Here is a 25540-nt window from a genome sequence, read left to right as displayed (position 1 = left end):
CCCCGATGGGACAGGACAGGAAGTGAAGGGATATCTCCCCGATGGGACAGGACAGGAAGTGAAGGGATATCTCCCCGATGGGGCAGGACAGGAAGTGAAGGGATATCTCCCCGATGGGACAGGACAGAAAGTGAAAGAATATCTCCCCGATGGGGCAGGACAGGAAGTGAAGGGATATCTCCCCGATGGGACAGGACAGGAAGTGAAAGAATATCTCCCCGATGGGGCAGGACAGGAAGTGAAGGGATATCTCCCCGATGGGACAGGACAGGAAGTGAAGGGATATCTCCCCGATGGGACAGGAAGTGAAAGAATATCTCCCCGATGGGGCAGGACAGGAAGTGAAGGGATATCTCCCCGATGCGGCAGGACAGGAAGTGAAGGGATATCTCCCCGATGGGGCAGGACAGGAAGTGAAGGGATATCTCCCCGATGGGGCAGGACAGGAAGTGAAGGGATATCTCCCCGATGGGGCAGGACAGGAAGTGAAGGGATATCTCCCCGATGGGGCAGGACAGGAAGTGAAGGGATATCTCCCCGATGGGGCAGGACAGGAAGTGAAGGGATATCTCCCCGATGGGGCAGGACAGGAAGTGAAGGGATATCTCCCCGATGGGGCAGGACAGGAAGTGAAGGGATATCTCCCCGATGGGGCAGGACAGGAAGTGAAGGGATATCTCCCCGATGGGACAGGACAGGAAGTGAAAGAATATCTCCCCGATGGGGCAGGACAGGAAGTGAAGGGATATCTCCCCGATGGGACAGGACAGGAAGTGAAAGAATATCTCCCCGATGGGGCAGGACAGGAAGTGAAGGGATATCTCCCCGATGGGGCAGGACAGGAAGTGAAGGGGTATCTCCCCGATGCGGCAGGACAGGAAGTGAAGGGATATCTCCCCGATGGGGCAGGACAGAAAGTGAAGGGATATCTCCCCGATGGGACAGGACAGGAAGTGAAGGGATATCTCCCCGATGGGGCAGGACAGGAAGTGAAGGGATATCAAAATTCACAAAGTTTGTTCGTTGAATTGCAGAGCTCTGTGTTGTCGGCTGGTTGGGGGAAGTTTGGTGCGTGATTCAGCACACTGCACTGTAACTTTTTTTTGTTTGTTTTGTACCAGCTTTATTTAAAGTGTACAAAATGTACACATCATTCAGTGCAATGTTGGGCAGCACAATGCGCAGCGCAGGCTGACATTACACTGCAATAAAATGCAGCATGGTTATCATGAGCCCCCCAGGAAACCCCCCACATGTGTACTGCACATCTCTGCTGGGTCCCGACATCGGCTCAAAGATGGTGCCACATGGGGCGGGGCAACAGCGGACTGAGACCCCGTCACCGACATATCGCCCTTCATAGATTCAGATTGGTATGAGGCGCTGCCCCCTCCCTCCTCTCCTCTTCTGGGAGTGTCTAAATACTGTCTGTGCTGGCCCAGCTCCTCTGCCCCACCCCTCACCTCTGTAGAGGGAGCAGCGAAGAGGAATACAATAGGGTGTCACTGGGAGTCTGCTGACATCCAAAATGGCGGCACCCAGCGGTGGTCTCTGGGTTTTGGTTGGGGGAGGGAGGAGGTTGGCGGTGAATGGTGACGGCGCCTCTGCCATGTTGTATGTCTTGTGTTCAGTGAAATCTGCACCCTGGCTGAACAGCATTGAAGTCAGTTCTTTCCATCCCATAGACAAGAGAGAGCGTCGCCCGGCTGAGAGCGCGAGAAAACCAATTGAATGAGAGGGAGCGACGCCTGACGGGAGAATACGACGAACCGCGGGATGACGTCACCGACAGCAAGGCCTTAAAGAGCCTCACCGAGGAGGTGGGTGGATGGGGGAGGGGGACTTGTATTTCCTTTAATGACCACTAGGGCCCCCCACTACCAGCCTGAACTGGTGATATCCCATCCCCCACAGCATTACACCCCCCACCACCAGCCTGAACCGGTGATATCCCATCCCCCACACCATTACACCTCCACCACCAGCCTGAACCGGTGATATCCCATCCCCCACACCATTACACCCCCCACCACCAGCCTGAACCGGTGATATCCCATCCCCCACAGCATTACACCCCCCACCACCAGCCTGAACCGGTGATATCCCATCCCCCACACCATTACACCTCCACCACCAGCCTGAACCGGTGATATCCCATCCCCCACACCATTACACCACCACCACCAGCCTGAACCGGTGATACCCCATCCCCCACACCATTACACCCCCACCACCAGCCTGAACCGGTGATACCCCATCCCCCACACCATTACACCCCCACCACCAGCCTGAACCAGTGATACCCCATCCCCCACACCATTACACCCCCACCACCAGCCTGAACCGGTGATATCCCATCCCCCACACCATTACACCCCCCACCACCAGCCTGAACCGGTGATACCCCATCCCCCACACCATTACACCCCCACCACCAGCCTGAACCGGTGATATCCCATCCCCCACACCATTACACCCCCCACCACCAGCCTGAACCGGTGATACCCCATCCCCCACACCATTACACCCCCACCACCAGCCTGAACCGGTGATATCCCATCCCCCACACCATTACACCCCCCACCACCAGCCTGAACCGGTGATATCCCATCCCCCACACCATTACACCTCCACCACCAGCCTGAACCTGTGATATCCCATCCCCCACACCATTACACCCCCACCACCAGCCTGAACCGGTGATATCCCATCCCCCACACCATTACACCCCCACCACCAGTCTGAACCGGTGATATCCCATCCCCCACACCATTACACCCCCACCACCAGCCTGAACCGGTGATATCCCATCCCCCACACCATTACACCTCCACCACCAGCCTGAACCGGTGATATCCCATCCCCCACACCATTACACCCCCACCACCAGTCTGAACCTGTGATATCCCCTCCCCCACACCATTACACCCCCACCACCAGCCTGAACATGTGATATCCCATCCCCCACACCATTACACCCCCACCACCAGTCTGAACCGGTGATATCCCATCCCCCACACCATTACACCTCCACCACCAGCCTGAACCGGTGACATCCCATCCCCCACACCATTACACCACCACCACCAGTCTGAACCGGTGATATCCCATCCCCCACACCATTACACCTCCACCACCAGCCTGAACCGGTGACATCCCATCCCCCACACCATTACACCCCCACCACCAGCCTGAACCGGTGATATCCCATCCCCCACACCATTACACCCCCACCACCAGCCTGAACCGGTGATATCCCATCCTCCACATCATTACACCCCCACCACCAGCCTGAACCGGTGATATCCCATCCCCCACACCATTACACCCCCACCACCAGCCTGAACCGGTGATATCCCATCCCCCACACCATTACACCTCCACCACCAGCCTGAACCGGTGATATCCCATCCCCCACACCATTACACCTCCACCACCAGCCTGAACCGGTGATATCCCATCCCCCACACCATTACACCCCCACCACCAGCCTGAACCTGTGATATCCCATCCCCCACACCATTACACCCCCACCACCAGTCTGAACCGGTGATATCCCCTCCCCCACACCATTATACCCCCACCACCAGCCTGAACCGGTGATATCCCATCCCCCACACCATTACACCCCCACCACCAGCCTGAACCGGTGATATCCCATCCCCCACACCATTACACCCCCACCACCAGCCTGAACCGGTGATATCCCATCCCCCACACCATTACACCCCCACCACCAACCTGAACCGGTGATATCCCATCCCCCACACCATTACACCCCCCACCACCAGCCTGAACCGGTGATATCCCATCCCCCACACCATTACACCCTCACCACCAGTCTGAACCGGTGATATCCCATCCCCCACACCATTACACCCCCACCACCAGCCTGAACCGGTGATATCCCATCCCCCACACCATTACACCCCCACCACCAGTCTGAACCAGTGATATCCCATCCCCCACACCATTACACCCCCACCACCAGTCTGAACCAGTGATATCCCATCCCCCACACCATTACACCCCCACCACCAGCCTGAACCGGTGATATCCCATCCCCCACACCATTACACCCCCACCACCAGTCTGAACCGGTGATATCCCATCCCCCACACCATTACACCTCCACCACCAGCCTGATATCCCATCCCCCACACCATTACACCCCCACCACCAGCCTGAACCGGTGATATCCCATCCCCCACACCATTACACCCCCACCACCAGCCTGAACCGGTGATATCCCATCCCCCACACCATTACACCCTAACCACCAGCCTGAACCGGTGATATCCCATCCCCCACACCATTACACCACCAGCCTGAACCGCTGATATCCCATCCCCCACACCATTACACCCCCACCACCAGCCTGAACCGGTGATATCCCATCCCCCACACCATTACACCCCCACCACCAGCCTGAACCTGTGATATCCCATCCCCCACACCATTACACCCCCACCACCAGCCTGAACCGGTGATATCCCCTCCCCCACACCATTACACCCCCACCACCAGCCTGAACCGGTGATATCCCATCCCCCACACTATTATACCCCCCACCACCAGCCTGAACCGGTGATATCCCATCCCCCACACCATTACACCTCCACCACCAGCCTGAACCGGTGATATCCCATCCCCCACACCATTACACCCCCCACCACCAGCCTGAACCGGTGATATCCCATCCCCCACACCATTACACCCCCACCACCAGCCTGAACCGGTGATATCCCATCCCCCACACCATTACACCTCCACCACCAGCCTGAACCGGTGATATCCCATCCCCCACACCATTACACCCCCACCACCAGCCTGAACCGGTGATATCCCATCCCCCACACCATTACACCCCCACCACCAGCCTGAACCGGTGATATCCCATCCCCCACACCATTACACCCCCCACCACCAGCCTGAACCGGTGATATCCCATCCCCCACACCATTACATCCCCACCACCAGTCTGAACCGGTGATATCCCATCCCCCACACCATTACACCCCCACCACCAGCCTGAACCGGTGATATCCCATCCCCCACACCATTACACCCCCACCACCAGCCTGAACCGGTGATATCCCATCCCCCACACCATTACACCCCCACCACCAGTCTGAACCGGTGATATCCCATCCCCCACACCATTACACCCCCACTACCAGCCTGAACTGGTGATATCCCATCCCCCACACCATTACACCCCCACTACCAGCCTGAACTGGTGATATCCCATCCCCCACACCATTATACCCCCCACCACCAGCCTGAACCGGTGATATCCCATCCCCCACACCATTACACCCCCACCACCAGCCTGAACCAGTGATATCCCATCCCCCACACCATTACACCCCCACCACCAGCCTGAACCGGTGATATCCCATCCCCCACACCATTACACCCTCACCACCAGCCTGAACCGGTGATATCCCATCCCCCACACCATTACACCCCCACCACCAGCCTGAACCGGTGATATCCCATCCCCCACACCATTACACCCCCACCACCAGTCTGAACCGGTGATATCCCATCCCCCACACCATTACACCCCCACCACCAGCCTGAACCGGTGATATCCCATCCCCCACACCATTACACCCCCACCACCAGCCTGAACCGGTGATATCCCATCCCCCACACCATTACACCCCCACCACCAGTCTGAACCGGTGATATCCCATCCCCCACACCATTACACCCCCACCACCAGCCTGAACCGGTGATATCCCATCCCCCACACCATTACACCTCCACCACCAGCCTGAACCGGTGATATCCCATCCCCCACACCATTACACCCCCACCACCAGCCTGAACCGGTGATATCCCATCCCCCACACCATTACACCTCCACCACCAGCCTGAACCGGTGACATCCCATCCCCCACACCATTACACCACCAGCCTGAACCGGTGACATCCCATCCCCCACACCATTACACCCCCACCACCAGCCTGAACCGGTGATATCCCATCCCCCACACCATTACACCTCCACCACCAGCCTGAACCGGTGATATCCCATCCCCCACACCATTACACCCCCACCACCAGCCTGAACCGGTGATATCCCATCCCCCACACCATTACACCTCCACCACCAGCCTGAACCGGTGACATCCCATCCCCCACACCATTACACCACCAGCCTGAACCGGTGACATCCCATCCCCCACACCATTACACCCCCACCACCAGCCTGAACCGGTGATATCCCCTCCCCCACACCATTACACCCCCACCACCAGCCTGAACCGGTGATATCCCATCCCCCACACCATTACACCCCCACCATCTGCCTGAACCGGTGATATCCCATCCCCCACACCATTACACCCCCACCACCAGCCTGAACCGGTGACATCCCATCCCCCACACCATTACACCACCAGCCTGAACCGGTGATATCCCATCCCCCACACCATTACACCCCCACCACCAGCCTGAACCGGTGATATCCCATCCCCCACACCATTACACCCCCACCACCAGCCTGAACCGGTGATATCCCATCCCCCACATCATTACACCCCCACCACCAGCCTGAACCGGTGATATCCCATCCCCCACACCATTACACCCCCACCACCAGCCTGAACCGGTGATATCCCATCCCCCACACCATTACACCCCACCACCAGCCTGAACCGGTGATATCCCATCCCCCACACCATTACACCCCCCACCACCAGCCTGAACCGGTGATATCCCATCCCCCACACCATTACACCCCCACTACCAGCCTGAACTGGTGATATCCCATCCCCCACACCATTACACCCCCACCACCAGTCTGAACCGGTGATATCCCATCCCCCACACCATTACACCTCCACCACCAGCCTGATATCCCATCCCCCACACCATTACACCCCCACCACCAGCCTGAACCGGTGATATCCCATCCCCCACACCATTACACCCCCACCACCAGCCTGAACCGGTGATACCCCATCCCCCACACCATTACACCCCCACCACCAGCCTGAACCGGTGATATCCCATCCCCCACACCATTACACCCCCACCACCAGCCTGAACCTGTGATATCCCATCCCCCACACCATTACACCCCCACCACCAGCCTGAACCTGTGATATCCCATCCCCCACACCATTACACCCCCACCACCAGCCTGAACCGGTGATATCCCATCCCCCACACCATTACACCTCCACCACCAGCCTGAACCGGTGATATCCCATCCCCCACACCATTACACCTCCACCACCAGCCTGAACCGGTGATACCCCATCCCCCACACCATTACACCCCCACCACCAGCCTGAACCGGTGATATCCCCTCCCCCACACCATTACACCCCCACCACCAGCCTGAACCGGTGATATCCCATCCCCCACACCATTACACCCCCACCACCAGCCTGAACCGGTGATACCCTATCCCCCACACCATTACACCTCCACCACCAGCCTGAACCTGTGATATCCCATCCCCCACACCATTACACCCCCACCACCAGCCTGAACCGGTGATATCCCATCCCCCCACACCATTACACCCCCACCACCAGTCTGAACCGGTGATATCCCATCCCCCACACCATTACACCTCCACCACCAGCCTGAACCAGTGATATCCCATCCCCCACACCATTACACCCCACCACCAGCCTGAACCGGTGATACCCCATCCCCCACACCATTACACCCCCACCACCAGCCTGAACCGGTGATATCCCCTCCCCCACACCATTACACCCCCCACCACCAGCCTGAACCGGTGATATCCCATCCCCCACACCATTACACCCCCACCACCAGCCTGAACCTGTGATATCCCATCCCCCACACCATTACACCCCCACCACCAGCCTGAACCGGTGATATCCCATCCCCCACACCATTACACCCCCCACCACCAGCCTGAACCGGTGATATCCCATCCCCCTTCACCATTACACTCCCACCACCAGCCTGAACCGGTGATACCCCATCCCCCACACCATTACACCCCCACCACCAGCCTGAACCGGTGATATCCCATCCCCCACACCATTACACCCCCACCACCAGCCTGAACCAGTGATATCCCATCCCCCACACCATTACACCCCCACCACCAGCCTGAACCGGTGATATCCCATCCCCCACACCATTACACCTCCACCACCAGCCTGAACCGGTGATATCCCATCCCCCACACCATTACACCCCCACCACCAGCCTGAACCGGTGATATCCCATCCCCCACACCATTACACCCCCACCACCAGCCTGAACCGGTGATATCCCATCCCCCACACCATTACACCCCCACCACCAGTCTGAACCGGTGATACCCCATCCCCCACACCATTACACCCCCACCACCAGCCTGAACCGGTGATATCCCATCCCCCACACCATTACACCCCCACCACCAGCCTGAACCGGTGATACCCCATCCCCCCCACACCATTACACCCCCCACCATCAGCCTGAAACGGTGATATCCCATCCCCCACACCATTACACCCCCACCACCAGCCTGAACCGGTGATATCCCATCCCCCACACCATTACACCCCCACCACCAGCCTGAACCGGTGATATCCCATCCCCCACACCATTACACCCCCACCACCAGCCTGAACCGGTGATATCCCATCCCCCACACCATTACACCCCCACCACCAGCCTGAACCGGTGATATCCCATCCCCCACACCATTACACCCCCACCACCAGTCTGAACCGGTGATATCCCATCCCCCACACCATTACACCCCCACCACCAGCCTGAACCGGTGATATCACATCCCCCACACCATTACACCCTCACCACCAGCCTGAACCGGTGATATCCCATCCCCCACACCATTACACCCCCACCACCAGCCTGAACCGGTGATATCACATCCCCCACACCATTACACCCTCACCACCAGCCTGAACCGGTGATATCCCATCCCCCACACCATTACACCCCCACCACCAGTCTGAACCGGTGATATCCCATCCCCCACACCATTACACCCCCACCACCAGCCTGAACCGGTGATATCCCATCCCCCACACCATTACACCCCCACCACCAGCCTGAACCGGTGATATCCCATCCCCCACACCATTACACCCCCACCACCAGTCTGAACCGGTGATATCCCATCCCCCACACCATTACACCCCCACCACCAGCCTGAACCGGTGATATCCCATCCCCCACACCATTACACCCCCCACCACCAGCCTGAACCGGTGATATCCCATCCCCCACACCATTACACCCCCACCACCAGCCTGAACCGGTGATATCCCATCCCCCACACCATTACACCCTAACCACCAGCCTGAACCGGTGATATCCCATCCCCCACACCATTACACCCCCCACCACCAGCCTGAACCGGTGATATCCCATCCCCCACACCAATACACCCCCACCACCAGCCTGAACCTGTGATATCCCATCCCCCACACCATTACACCCCCACCACCAGCCTGAACCGGTGATATCCCATCCCCCACACCATTACACCCCCACCACCAGTCTGAACCGGTGATATCCCCTCCCCCACACCATTACACCCCCACCACCAGCCTGAACCGGTGATATCCCATCCCCCACACCATTACACCCCCACCACCAGCCTGAACCGGTGATATCCCATCCCCCACACCATTACACCCCCACCACCAGCCTGAACCGGTGATATCCCATCCCCCACACCATTACACCCCCACCACCAGCCTGAACCGGTGATATCCCATCCCCCACACCATTACACCTCCACCACCAGCCTGAACCGGTGATATCCCATCCCCCACACCATTACACCCCCACCACCAGCCTGAACCGGTGATACCCCATCTCCCACACCATTACACCCCCACCACCAGCCTGAACCGGTGATACCCCATCCCCCACACCATTACACCTCCACCACCAGCCTGAACCGGTGATATCCCATCCCCCACACCATTACACCCCCACCACCAGCCTGAACCGGTGATATCCCATCCCCCACACCATTACACCCCCACCACCAGCCTGAACCGGTGATATCCCATCCCCCACACCATTACACCCCCACCACCAGCCTGAACCGGTGATATCCCATCCCCCACACCATTACACCCCACCACCAGCCTGAACCGGTGATACCCCATCCCCCACACCATTACACCCCCACCACCAGCCTGAACCGGTGATATCCCCTCCCCCACACCATTACACCCCCACCACCAGCCTGAACCGGTGATATCCCATCCCCCACACCATTACACCCCCACCACCAGCCTGAACCGGTGATATCCCATCCCCCACACCATTACACCCCCACCACCAGCCTGAACCGGTGATATCCCATCCCCCACACCATTACACCCCCACCACCAGCCTGAACCGGTGATATCCCATCCCCCACACCATTACACCCCCACCACCAGCCTGAACCGGTGATATCCCATCCCCCACACCATTACACCCCCACCACCAGCCTGAACCGGTGATATCCCATCCCCCACACCATTACACCCCCACCACCAGCCTGAACCTGTGATATCCCATCCCCCACACCATTACACCACCACCACCACCACCAGCCTGAACCGGTGATATCCCATCCCCCCACACCATTACACCCCCACCACCAGCCTGAACCGGTGATATCCCATCCCCCACACCATTACACCCCCACCACCAGCCTGAACCTGTGATATCCCATCCCCCACACCATTACACCACCACCACCACCACCAGCCTGAACCGGTGATATCCCATCCCCCCACACCATTACACCCCCACCACCAGCCTGAACCGGTGATATCCCATCCCCCACACCATTACACCCCCACCACCAGCCTGAACCGGTGATATCCCATCCCCCACACCATTACACCCCCACCACCAGCCTGAACCGGTGATATCCCCTCCCCCACACCATTACACCTCCACCACCAGCCTGAACCTGTGATATCCCATCCCCCACACCATTACACCCCCACCACCAGTCTGAACCGGTGATATCCCATCCCCCACACCATTACACCCCCACCACCAGTCTGAACCGGTGATATCCCATCCCCCACACCATTACACCCCCACCACCAGCCTGAACCGGTGATACCCCATCCCCCACACCATTACACCCCCACCACCAGCCTGAACCGGTGATATCCCATCCCCCACACCATTACACCCCCACCACCAGCCTGAACCGGTGATATCCCATCCCCCACACCATCACACCCCACCACCAGCCTGAACCGGTGATATCCCATCCCCCACACCATTACACCCCCACCACCAGTCTGAAACCAGTGATATCCCATCCCCCACACCATTACACCCCCACCACCAGCCTGAACCGGTGATATCCCATCCCCCACACCATTACACCCCCACCACCAGTCTGAACCGGTGATATCCCATCTCCCACACCATTACACCCCCACCACCAGCCTGAACCGGTGATATCCCATCCCCCACACCATTACACCCCCACCACCAGCCTGAACCGGTGATATCCCATCCCCCACACCATTACACCTCCACCACCAGCCTGAACCGGTGATAACCCATCCCCCACACCATTACACCTCCACCACCAGCCTGAACCGGTGATATCCCATCCCCCACACCATTACACCCCCACCACCAGCCTGAACCGGTGATATCCCATCCCCCACACCATTACACCTCCACCACCAGCCTGAACCGGTGATAACCCATCCCCCACACCATTACACCTCCACCACCAGCCTGAACCGGTGATATCCCATCCCCCACACCATTACACCTCCACCACCAGCCTGAACCGGTGATATCCCATCCCCCACACCATTACACCCTCACCACCAGCCTGAACCGGTGATATCCCATCCCCCACACCATTACACCTCCACCACCAGCCTGAACCAGTGATATCCCATCCCCCACACCATTACACCCCCACCACCAGCCTGAACCGGTGATACCCCATCCCCCACACCATTACACCCCCACCACCAGCCTGAACCGGTGATATCCCATCCCCCACACCATTACACCCCCACCACCAGCCTGAACCGGTGATATCCCATCCCCCACACCATTACACCCCCACCACCAGCCTGAACCAGTGATACCCCATCCCCCACACCATTACACCCCCACCACCAGCCTGAACCGGTGATACCCCATCCTCCACACCATTACACCCCCACCACCAGCCTGAACCGGTGATATCCCATCCCCCACACCATTACACCACCAGCCTGAACTGGTGATATCCCATCCCCCACACCATTACACCCCCACCACCAGCCTGAACCGGTGATACCCCATCCCCCACACCATTACACCCCCACCACCAGCCTGAACCAGTGATATCCCATCCCCCACACCATTACACCCCCACCACCAGCCTGAACCGGTGATATCCCATCCCCCACACCATTACACCTCCACCACCAGCCTGAACCAGTGATACCCCATCCCCCACACCATTACACCCCCACCACCAGCCTGAACCGGTGATATCCCATCCCCCACACCATTACACCCCCACCACCAGCCTGAACCGGTGATATCCCATCCCCCACACCATTACACCCTAACCACCAGCCTGAACCGGTGATATCCCATCCCCCACACCATTACACCCCCACCACCAGCCTGAACCGGTGATATCCCATCCCCCACACCATTACACCCCCACCACCAGCCTGAACCGGTGATACCCCATCCCCCCCACACCATTACACCCCCCACCATCAGCCTGAAACGGTGATATCCCATCCCCCACACCATTACACCCCCACCACCAGCCTGAACCGGTGATATCCCATCCCCCACACCATTACACCCCCACCACCAGCCTGAACCGGTGATATCCCATCCCTCACACCATTACACCCCCACCACCAGCCTGAACCGGTGATATCCCATCCCCCACACCATTACACCCCCACCACCAGCCTGAACCGGTGATATCCCATCCCCCACACCATTACACCCCCACCACCAGTCTGAACCGGTGATATCCCATCCCCCACACCATTACACCCCCACCACCAGCCTGAACCGGTGATATCACATCCCCCACACCATTACACCTCCACCACCAGCCTGAACCGGTGATATCCCATCCCCCACACCATTACACCCCCACCACCAGCCTGAACCGGTGATACCCCATCCCCCACACCATTACACCCCCACCACCAGCCTGAACCGGTGATATCCCATCCCCCACACCATTACACCCCCACCACCAGTCTGAACCGGTGATATCCCATCCCCCACACCATTACACCCCCACCACCAGCCTGAACCGGTGATATCACATCCCCCACACCATTACACCCCCACCACCAGCCTGAACCGGTGATATCCCATCCCCCACACCATTACACCCTCACCACCAGCCTGAACCGGTGATATCCCATCCCCCACACCATTACACCCCCACCACCAGCCTGAACCGGTGATATCACATCCCCCACACCATTACACCCTCACCACCAGCCTGAACCGGTGATATCCCATCCCCCACACCATTACACCACCACCACCAGCCTGAACCGGTGATATCCCATCCCCCACACCATTACACCCCCACCACCAGTCTGAACCGGTGATATCCCATCCCCCACACCATTACACCCCCACCACCAGCCTGAACCGGTGATATCCCATCCCCCACACCATTACACCCCCCACCACCAGCCTGAACCGGTGATATCCCATCCCCCACACCATTACACCCCCACCACCAGCCTGAACCGGTGATATCCCATCCCCCACACCATTACACCCTAACCACCAGCCTGAACCGGTGATATCCCATCCCCCACACCATTACACCCCCCACCACCAGCCTGAACCGGTGATATCCCATCCCCCACACCAATACACCCCCACCACCAGCCTGAACCTGTGATATCCCATCCCCCACACCATTACACCCCCACCACCAGCCTGAACCGGTGATATCCCATCCCCCACACCATTACACCCCCACCACCAGTCTGAACCGGTGATATCCCCTCCCCCACACCATTACACCCCCACCACCAGCCTGAACCGGTGATATCCCATCCCCCACACCATTACACCCCCACCACCAGCCTGAACCGGTGATATCCCATCCCCCACACCATTACACCCCCACCACCAGCCTGAACCGGTGATATCCCATCCCCCACACCATTACACCCCCACCACCAGCCTGAACCGGTGATATCCCATCCCCCACACCATTACACCTCCACCACCAGCCTGAACCGGTGATATCCCATCCCCCACACCATTACACCCCCACCACCTGCCTGAACCGGTGATACCCCATCCCCCACACCATTACACCCCCACCACCAGCCTGAACCGGTGATACCCCATCCCCCACACCATTACACCTCCACCACCAGCCTGAACCGGTGATATCCCATCCCCCACACCATTACACCCCCACCACCAGCCTGAACCGGTGATATCCCATCCCCCACACCATTACACCCCCACCACCAGCCTGAACCGGTGATATCCCATCCCCCACACCATTACACCCCCACCACCAGCCTGAACCGGTGATATCCCCTCCCCCACACCATTACACCCCCACCACCAGCCTGAACCGGTGATATCCCATCCCCCACACCATTACACCCCCACCACCAGCCTGAACCGGTGATATCCCATCCCCCACACCATTACACCCCCACCACCAGCCTGAACCGGTGATATCCCATCCCCCACACCATTACACCCCCACCACCAGCCTGAACCGGTGATATCCCATCCCCCACACCATTACACCCCCACCACCAGCCTGAACCTGTGATATCCCATCCCCCACACCATTACACCACCACCACCACCACCAGCCTGAACCGGTGATATCCCATCCCCCCACACCATTACACCCCCACCACCAGCCTGAACCGGTGATATCCCATCCCCCACACCATTACACCCCCACCACCAGCCTGAACCTGTGATATCCCATCCCCCACACCATTACACCACCACCACCACCACCAGCCTGAACCGGTGATATCCCATCCCCCCACACCATTACACCCCCACCACCAGCCTGAACCGGTGATATCCCATCCCCCACACCATTACACCCCCACCACCAGCCTGAACCGGTGATATCCCATCCCCCACACCATTACACCCTAACCACCAGCCTGAACCGGTGATATCCCATCCCCCACACCATTACACCCCCACCACCAGCCTGAACCGGTGATATCCCATCCCCCACACCATTACACCCCCACCACCAGCCTGAACCGGTGATATCCCATCCCCCACACCATTACACCCTAACCACCAGCCTGAACCGGTGATATCCCATCCCCCACACCATTACACCCCCACCACCAGCCTGAACCGGTGATATCCCATCCCCCACACCATTACACCCCCACCACCAGTCTGAACTGGTGATATCCCATCCCCCACACCATTACACCACCAGCCTGAACCGCTGATATCCCATCCCCCACACCATTACACCCCCACCACCAGCCTGAACCGGTGATATCCCATCCCCCACACCATTACACCCTAACCACCAGCCTGAACCGGTGATATCCCATCCCCCACACCATTACACCCCCACCACCAGCCTGAACCGGTGATATCCCATCCCCCACACCATTACACCCCCACCACCAGCCTGAACCGGTGATATCCCATCCCCCACACCATTACACCCCCCACCACCAGCCTGAACCGGTGATATCCCATCCCCCACACCATTACACCCCCACCACCAGCCTGAACCGGTGATATCCCATCCCCCACACCATTACACCCCCACCACCAGTCTGAACTGGTGATATCCCATCCCCCACACCATTACACCACCAGCCTGAACCGCTGATATCCCATCCCCCACACCATTACACCCCCACCACCAGCCTGAACCGGTGATATCCCATCCCCCACACCATTACACCCCCACCACCAGCCTGAACCGGTGATACCCCATCCCCACACCATTACACCCCCACCACCAGCCTGAACTGGTGATATCCCATCCCCCACACCATTACACCCCCACCACCAGCCTGAACCGGTGATATCCCATCCCCCACACCATTACACCCCCACCACCAGCCTGAACCGGTGATACCCCATCCCCCACACCATTACACCCCCACCACCAGCCTGAACCGGTGATATCCCATCCCCCACACCATTACACCTCCACCACCAGCCTGAACCGGTGATACCCCATCCCCCACACCATTACACCCCCACCACCAGCCTGAACCGGTGATATCCCATCCCCCACACCATTACACCTCCACCACCAGCCTGAACCGGTGATACACCATCCCCCACACCATTACACCCCCACCACCAGCCTGAACCGGTGATATCCCATCCCCCACACCATTACACCCCCACCACCAGCCTGAACCAGTGATATCCCATCCCCCACACCATTACACCCCCACCACCAGCCTGAACCAGTGATATCCCATCCCCCACACCATTACACCCCCACCACCAGCCTGAACCGGTGATATCCCATCCCCCACACCATTACACCCCCCACCACCAGCCTGAACCGGTGATATCCCATCCCCCACACCATTACACCTCCACCACCAGCCTGAACCGGTGATATCCCATCCCCTTCACCATTACACCCCCCACCACCAGCCTGAACCGGTGATATCCCATCCCCCTTCACCATTACACCCCCACCACCAGCCTGAACCGGTGATATCCCATCCCCCACACCATTACACCCCCACCACCAGCCTGAACCGGTGATATCCCATCCCCCACACCATTGCACCCCCACCACCAGCCTGAACCGGTGATATCCCATCCCCCACACCATTACACCCCCACCACCAGCCTGAACCAGTGATATCCCATCCCCCACACCATTACACCCCCACCACCAGCCTGAACCTGTGATATCCCATCCCCCACACCATTACACCCCCACCACCAGTCTGAACTGGTGATATAGAAGGCAGGATGGATTGATACCCCAAATTCTGACCCCACCATCTGAATGTCGGAGGTGAAATCCAGACTCCTCAGACCAGGCAACGTTTTTCCAATCTTCTATTGTCCATTTTTGGTGATCCTGTGCCAATTGTAGCCTCAGCGTCCAATAACAGCCCAGAGCTCTGCGTCCAATAACAGCCCAGAGCTCTGCGTCCAATCACAGTCCAGAGCTCTGCATCCAATCACAGCCCAGAGCTCCCTGTCCAATCACAGCCCAGAGCTCCGTGTCCAATCACAGCCCAGAGCTCCGCGTCCAATCACAGCCCAGAGCTCTGTTTCGTATCCCTGAAAAGCGATGTTTAGTAAAAGCTGGACACATTTAACCCTTCGATCACCCCGAGATGTTAACCCCTTCCCAGCCAGTGTCATTAGTACAGTGACAGTGTATAGTATTAGCACTGTATTGGTGTCACTGGTAATGTCAGTTAGTGTCAGATTGTCCGCCGCATTATCGCAGTCCCATTGTCACCAATTAACTCCATTATAAAAAATAAAATCCCAGCAGATATCCCATAATTGTAGACGTAGAACCTTCACACAGACGATCGATATTCACTTATTGGGATTGTTTTTTTCCAAAGACACGGAATATATCTGGGCCAAAATGTATGAAGAAATGTGATTATTTATCTGATACGTTTTATAACAAAAATAGAAAAAAATTGTTCTTCTTCGATTTATATAATGAAAACGGGCGAGAGAGAGTTGTATGACCGCGCATTGCCAACGTCCGGGTCTGAAGGGGGGTAAAAGTCCCTCCCTATCTATATACTAATGATGGCGGGATGAGGATTACACGGCGTTCCGGGTAATTGGGCAAAAAAATGACCCCGGACCTTCCTTCCCCCGCCCCTCCCCACTGGGACCGCCCCCCGGGACCACCCCTCCCCCGCCCCTTCCTCTGGGACCGCCCTTCCCCGCACTCCTCCCCCCGCCCCTTCCCCTGGGACCGCCCCTCCCCCTGGGACCGCCCCCCAGGACCACCCCTCCCCTGCCCCTCCCCCTGGGACCGCCCCCCCAGACCACCCCTCCCCCTGGGACCGCCCTTCCCCGCGCTCCTCCCCCCGCCCCTTCCCCTGGGACCTCCCCAGACCGCCCCTACCCCCACCTCTCCCCCCTGGGACCACCCCCTGGACCGCCCCTCCCCCTGGGTTCGCCCTCTGGACCCCCCCCCTGGACTTTACACATAGAATAGAATATTCGATCCGCTGACATTTCTGCTTCTTTTTCAGTTCCACAAACTGCGAAAATCTCTGGAAGTTTCCGTCCCGACGCTTCGCTCCGTCCAGGTAATGATGTAAACATGAGGGGGCGGGGCAGGGGGGGGGCTTCTATTATATATCATTAGATCATGTATTTATAGTGATTGTGATAAAACGATCCGATTATTAATGATCCCCATCAAGATCTCTTCCCACCGCACATTATATCCAATGAGGGGGACACACCCCAAAAACCTGTCCTCCTCCTCGCCCGCTGCCCAATGAGGGATACACCCCAAAAACCTGTCCTCCTCGCCCGCTGTCCAATGAGGACACACCCCAAAAACCTGTCCTCCTCCTCGCCCGCTGCCCAATGAGGGATACACCCCAAAAACCTGTCCTCCTCCTCGCCCGCTGTCCAATGAGGACACACCCCAAAAACCTGTCCTCCTCGCCCGCTGTCCAATGAGGACACACCCCAAAAACCTGTCCTCCTCCTCGCCCACTGTCCAATGAGGACACACCCCAAAAACCTGTCCTCCTCCTCGCCCGCTGTCCAATGAGGGGGATACACCCCAAAAACCTGTCCTCCTCGCCCGCTGTCCAATGAGGACACACCCCAAAAACCTGTCCTCCTCCTCGCCCACTGTCCAATGAGGACACACCCCAAAAACCTGTCCTCCTCCTCGCCCGCTGTCCAATGAGTGGGATACACCCCAAAAACCTGTCCTCCTCCTCGCCCGCTGTCCAATGAGTGGGATACACCCCAAAAACCTGTCCCACTCCTCGCCCGCTGTCCAATGAGGGGGATACACCCCAAAAACCTGTCCTCCTCCTCGCCCGCTGTCCAATGAGGGGGATACACCCCAAAAACCTGTCCTCCTCCTCGCCCGCTGTCCAATGAGGGGGATACACCCCAAAAACCTGTCCTCCTCCTCGCCCGCTGTCCAATGAGGACACACCCCAAAAACCTGTCCCCCTCCTCGCCCGCTGTCCAATGAGGAACACACCCCAAAAACCTGTCCTCCTCCTCGCCCGCTGTCCAATGAGGGACACACCCCAAAAACCTGTCCCCCTCCTCGCCCGCTGTCCAATGAGGACACACCCCAAAAACCTGTCCTCCTCCTCGCCCGCTGTCCAATGAGGAACACACCCCAAAAACCTGTCCTCCTCCTCGCCCGCTGTCCAATGAGGGACACACCCCAAAAACCTGTCCCCCTCCTCGCCCGCTGTCCAATGAGGACACACCCCAAAAACCTGTCCTCCTCCTCGCCCGCTGTCCAATGAGGGACACACCCCAAAAACCTGTCCTCCTCCTCGCCCGCTGTCCAATGAGGACACACCCCAAAAACCTGTCCCCCTCCTCGCCCGCTGTCCAATGAGGACACACCCCAAAAACCTGTCCTCCTTCTCGCCCGCTGTCCAATGAGGACACACCCCAAAAACCTGTCCTCCTCCTCGCCCGCTGTCCAATTATGGACACACACCCCAAAAACCTGTCCTCCTTCTCGCCCGCTGTCCAATGAGGAACACACCCCAAAAACCTGTCCCCCTCCTCGCCCGCTGTCCAATGAGGAACACACCCCAAAAACCTGTCCCCCTCCTCGCCCGCTGTCCAATGATGGACACACCCCAATAACCTGTCCTCCTCCTCGCCCGCTGTCCAATGAGGAACACACCCCAAAAACCTGTCCTTCTCGCCCGCTGTCCAATGAGGGACACACCCCAAAAACCTGTCCTTCTCGCCCGCTGTCCAATGAGGGACACACCCCAAAAACCTGTCCACCTTCTCGCCCGCTGTCCAATGAGGAACACACCCCAAAAACCTGTCCCCCTCCTCGCCGGCTGTCCAATGAGGGACACACCCCAAAAACCTGTCCCCCTCCTCGCCCGCTGTCCAATGATCACCCCAAAAACCTGTCCTCCTCCTCGCCCGCTGTCCAATGAGGAAACACCCTAAAAACCTGTCCTCCTCCTCGCCCCCTGTCCAATGAGGAAACACCCCAAAAACCTGTCCCCCTCCTCGCCCGCTGTCCAATGAGGAACACACCCCAAAAACCTGTCCTCCTCCTCGCCCGCTGTCCAATGAGGAACACACCCCAAAAACCTGTCCCCCTCCTCGCCCGCTGTCCAATGAGGAACACACCCCAAAAACCTGTCCTCCTTCTCGCCCGCTGTCCAATGAGGGACACACCCCAAAAACCTGTCCTCCTTCTCGCCCGCTGTCCAATGAGGAACACACCCCAAAAACCTGTCCTCCTTCTCACCCGCTGTCCAATGAGGGACACACCCCAAAAACCTGTCCTCCTTCTCGCCCGCTGTCCAATGAGGAACACACCCCAAAAACCTGTCCTCCTCCTCGCCCGCTGTCCAATGAGGAAACACCCCAAAAACCTGTCCCCCTCCTCGCCCGCTGTCCAATGAGGAAACACCCCAAAAACCTGTCCCCCTCCTCGCCCGCTGTCCAATGAGGACACACCCCAAAAACCTGTCCTTCTCGCCCGCTGTCCAATGAGGACACACCCCAAAAACCTGTCCTCCTCCTCGTCCGCTGTCCAATGAGAAACACACCCCAAAAACCTGTCCTCCTCGCCCACTGTCCAATGAGGGACACACCCCAAAAACCTGTCCTCCTCCTCGCCCGCTGTCCAATGAGAAACACACCCCAAAAACCTGTCCTCCTCGCCCACTGTCCAATGAGGGACACACCCCAAAAACCTGTCCCCCTCCTCGCCCGCTGCCCAATGAGAAACACACCCCAAAAACCTGTCCCCCTCCTCGCCCGCTGTCCAATGAGGAACACACCCCAAAAACCTGTCCCCCTCCTCGCCCGCTGTCCAATGAGGACACACACCCCAAAAACCTGTCCCCCTCCTCGCCCGCTGTCCAATGAGGGACACACCCCAAAAACCTGTCCCCCTCCTCGCCCGCTGTCCAATGAGGGACACACCCCAAAAACCTGTCCTCCTCCTCGCCCGCTGTCCAATGAGGAACACACCCCATAAACCTGTCCCCCTCCTCGCCCGCTGTCCAATGAGGGACACACCCCAAAAACCTGTCCTCCTCCTCGCCCGCTGTCCAATGATGGACACACCCCAAAAACCTGTCCTCCTCGCCCGCTGTCCAATGAGGAAACACCCCAAAAACCTGTCCTCCTCGCCCACTGTCCAATGAGGGACACACCCCAAAAACCTGTCCCCCTCCTCGCCCGCTGTCCAATGAGGAACACACCCCAAAAACCTGTCCTCCTCCTCGCCCGCTGTCCAATGATGGACACACCCCAAAAACCTGTCCCCCTCCTCGCCCACTGTCCAATGAGGGACACACCCCAAAAACCTGTCCTCCTCCTCGCCCACTGTCCAATGATGGACACACCCCAAAAACCTGTCCTCCTCGCCCGCTGTCCAATGAGGACACACCCCAAAAACCTGTCCTCCTCTTCGCCCGCTGTCCAATGAGGACACACCCCAAAAACCTGTCCTCCTCCTCGCCCGCTGTCCAATGAGGACACACCCCAAAAACCTGTCTCCCTCCTCGCCCTCTGTCCATTGAGGAACACACCCCAAAAACCTGTCCTCCTTCTCGCCCGCTGTCCAATGAGGAACACACCCCAAAAACCTGTCCTCCTCCTCGCCCGCTGTCCAATGAGGAACACACCCCAAAAACCTGTCCTCCTCCTCGCCCGCTGTCCAATGAGGAACACACCCCAAAAACCTGTCCTCCTCCTCGCCCGCTGTCCAATGAGGAACACACCCCAAAAACCTGTCCCCCTCCTCGCCCGCTGTCCAATGAGGAACACACCCCAAAAACCTGTCCTCCTCCTCGCCCGCTGTCCAATGAGGACACACCCCAAAAACCTGTCCCCCTCCTCGCCCGCTGTCCAATGAGGAACACACCCCAAAAACCTGTGCTCCTCCTCGCCCGCTGTCCAATGAGGACACACACCCCAAAAACCTGTTCTCCTCCTCGCCCGCTGTCCAATGAGGACACACCCCAAAAACCTGTCCTCCTCCTCGCCCGCTGTCCAATGAGGGACACACCCCAAAAACCTGTCCTCCTCCTCGCCCGCTGTCCAATGAGGAACACACCCCAAAAACCTGTCCTCCTCCTCGCCCGCTGTCCAATGAGGACACACCCCAAAAACCTGTCCTCCTCCTCGCCCGCTGTCCAATGAGGGACACACCCCAAAAACCTGTCCTCCTCCTCGCCCGCTGTCCAATGAGGACACACCCCAAAAACCTGTCCCCCTCCTCGCCTGCTGTCCAATGAGGAAACACCCCAAAAACCTGTGCTCCTCCTCGCCCGCTGTCCAATGAGGACACACACCCCAAAAACCTGTCCCCTTCTTCACCCGCTGTCCAATGAGGACACACACCCCAAAAACCTGTCCTCCTCCTCGCCCGCTGTCCAATGAGGACACACCCCAAAAACCTGTCCTCCTCCTCGCCCGCTGTCCAATGAGGAACACACCCAAAAAACTTGTCCTCCTCCTCGCCCGCTGTCCAATGAGGGACACACCCCAAAAACCTGTCCTCCTCCTCGCCCGCTGTCCAATGAGGAACACACCCCATAAACCTGTGCTCCTCCTCGCCCGCTGTCCAATGAGGACACACCCCAAAAACCTGTCCTCCTCCTCGCCCGCTGTCCAATGAGGAACACACCCCATAAACCTGTGCTCCTCCTCGCCCGCTGCCCAATGAGGGACACACACCCCAAAAACCTGTCCTCCTCCTCGCCCGCTGTCCAATGAGGAAACACCCCAAAAACCTGTCCTCCTCCTCGCCCGCTGTCCAATGAGGACACACCCCAAAAACCTGTCCTCCTCCTCGCCCGCTGTCCAATGAGGACACACCCCAAAAACCTGTCCCCCTCCTCGCCCGCTGTCCAATGAGGACACACCCCAAAAACCTGTCCTCCTCCTCGCCCGCTGTCCAATGAGGACACACCCCAAAAACCTGTCCTCCTCCTCGCCCGCTGTCCAATGAGGGACACACCCCAAAAACCTGTCCTCCTCCTCGCCCGCTGTCCAATGAGGAACACACCCCATAAACCTGTGCTCCTCCTCGCCCGCTGTCCAATGAGGACACACCCCAAAAACCTGTCCTCCTCCTCGCCCGCTGTCCAATGAGGAACACACCCCATAAACCTGTGCTCCTCCTCGCCCGCTGCCCAATGAGGGACACACACCCCAAAAACCTGTCCTCCTCCTCGCCCGCTGTCCAATGAGGAAACACCCCAAAAACCTGTCCTCCTCCTCGCCCGCTGTCCAATGAGGACACACCCCAAAAACCTGTCCTCCTCCTCGCCCGCTGTCCAATGAGGGACACACCCCAAAAACCTGTCCTCCTCCTCGCCCGCTGTCCAATGAGGACACACCCCAAAAACCTGTTCTCCTCCTCGCCCGCTGTCCAATGAGGAACACACAACCCAAAAACCTGTCCCCCTCCTCGCCCGCTGTCCAATGAGGAACACACCCCCCAAAAACCTGTCCCCCTCCTCGCCCGCTGTCCAATGAGGAACACACACCCCAAAAACCTGTCCTGCTGTGTAGCAGCAGAGAGCTCTGGGTTTTCATTGGTTGTTTGTTCTCTTGCCCCTCCCCCTCTCTCATTGTACATCGTATCCCTTTCCTCTTCAGGGAATGTGTAGATCCTGTCTGTGCTGGCCCAGCTCCTCTGCACCTCCCTTTTATGTAGCTTCTGGAGGAGGAGTTAAGAGGAATACTATAGAGTGTGAGTCTGCTGACATCACATCCAAGATGGCGGCACCCAGCGGCGGTCTCGGGGTCTTTTGTATAAAATGTATTTGATGTGTTTATAATCTGATGAGAAGATAAATGGACTGAAAGTATAACTGAAGGCAAAACGTTATTGTTAGTGTTGGATGGAGTGGAGAGGGATTAGACCCTCTGTCAGTTTTTATTGCTGTTTGCGCCCCCTTTAGGGAGATTCCCCTCCCCCTCTCTGTTAGTCCTGATTATCATTATCATTGAAAGTCAAAGAAAAGTCCACATTTTGGGTGTCCCCAGAAAAGTAATAAAGGGGAATCTTCCAATGGGGACACTAGTTCTGGTGATCTGAGGGGGTCCCATAGGATTCCCTTAATTTACAGGGATTTCCTCTCACTTCCTGTTTTGCCGTGGGACAGGAAGTGAAGGCAAATCTCTGCAATGGGACACAGATGGTGAAAAAAAATCTGACAGGGGTTATAACCCTCCATTAATCCATCCAAAAGAAACAAGTTTTGCCAGTAGTGGTCCTTTAAGTTACATCCAATCTGTGATTGTCCTTTAGGGGGACCCCGGTGTGTATTGGGACAGGGAGTATCGGGACCGAATGATGGAGATGGCCGAAGCTCACGATCGTCAGCTGGCTGATATCCAGGCCAGGAATCAAACACTGGAAATCCAGAGAGAAGGTGAGAAGAACCCGAATCCATCGAATGTCTTCACTAAACAAGAAGGTTACATAACTACATTTGTGGTAAAACAATACACAACATACAGAGTGTCACACACACCTACACAGTGCCTGGAAAAAGTATTCATACCCCTTGAATTTCCCACATTTTGTTACAACCAAAAACATAAATGTATTTTATTGGGATTTTATGTGATAGACCAACACAAAGTGTCACATAATTGTGAAGTGGAAGGAAAATGATAAATGATACAAATAAATATGTGAAAAGTGTGGGGGGGAGGGGCATTTGTATGGCGCCCCCCAGAGTCAATACTTTGTAGAGCCCCCTTTCTCTACAAGTCTTTTTGGGGATGTCTCTACCAGCTTTGCACATCTAGAGAGGACATTTCTGCCCATTCTTCTTTGTAAAATATCTCAAGCTCTGTCAGATTGGATGGAGAGCGTCTGTGAACAGCAATTTTCAAGTCTTGTCACAGATTCTCAATGTGATTTAGGTCTGGACTGTGACTGGGCCATTCTAACACATGAATATGCTTTGATCTAAACCATTCCATTGTAGCTCTGGCTGGATGTTTCGGGTCATTGTCCTGCTGGAAGGTGAACCTCCGCCCCAGTCTCAAGTCTTTTGTAGACTGTAATGCCGCGTACACACGACCGGTTTTGCCGTCGGAATAAACTCCGAAGGTTTCTCTGACGGAATTCCATTTAAGCTGTCTTGTCTACACACGGTCACACCAAAGTCCGACCGTCCAGAACGCGGTGACATACAACACGTACGACGGGACTAGAAAAAGGAAGTTCAATAGCCAGTAGCCAATTGCTTCCGTCTCGTACTTGCTTCTGAGCATGCATCATTTTTGGTACGTCGGAACAGCATACAGACAAGCGTTTTTTCCAGTAGGAATTGGTTCCGTTGGAAATATTTAG

General features: G+C 57.4%; 1 protein-coding gene across 2 annotated transcripts in view; it reads left to right on the top strand.

The window, feature by feature from the left end:
- CCDC17 (coiled-coil domain containing 17) overlaps positions 1-25540 on the top strand; it is a 195254-nt gene that overhangs the window by 13250 nt on the left and 156464 nt on the right. For both annotated transcript variants that reach the window (XM_073594020.1, XM_073594019.1), the window contains exons 3-5: positions 1686-1820; positions 18222-18278; positions 24485-24608. In XM_073594020.1, the coding sequence (XP_073450121.1) occupies positions 1686-1820; positions 18222-18278; positions 24485-24608 (316 nt within the window). The remainder of the gene's footprint in view (positions 1-1685; positions 1821-18221; positions 18279-24484; positions 24609-25540) is intronic.

This window comes from Aquarana catesbeiana, linkage group LG07, assembly GCF_042186555.1.
Source record: "Aquarana catesbeiana isolate 2022-GZ linkage group LG07, ASM4218655v1, whole genome shotgun sequence".
NCBI classification, from domain to species: Eukaryota; Metazoa; Chordata; class Amphibia; order Anura; family Ranidae; genus Aquarana; species Aquarana catesbeiana.
The sequence above is the reverse complement of the archived record's forward strand: the minus strand, read 5'-3'. Positions and strand labels throughout refer to the sequence as shown.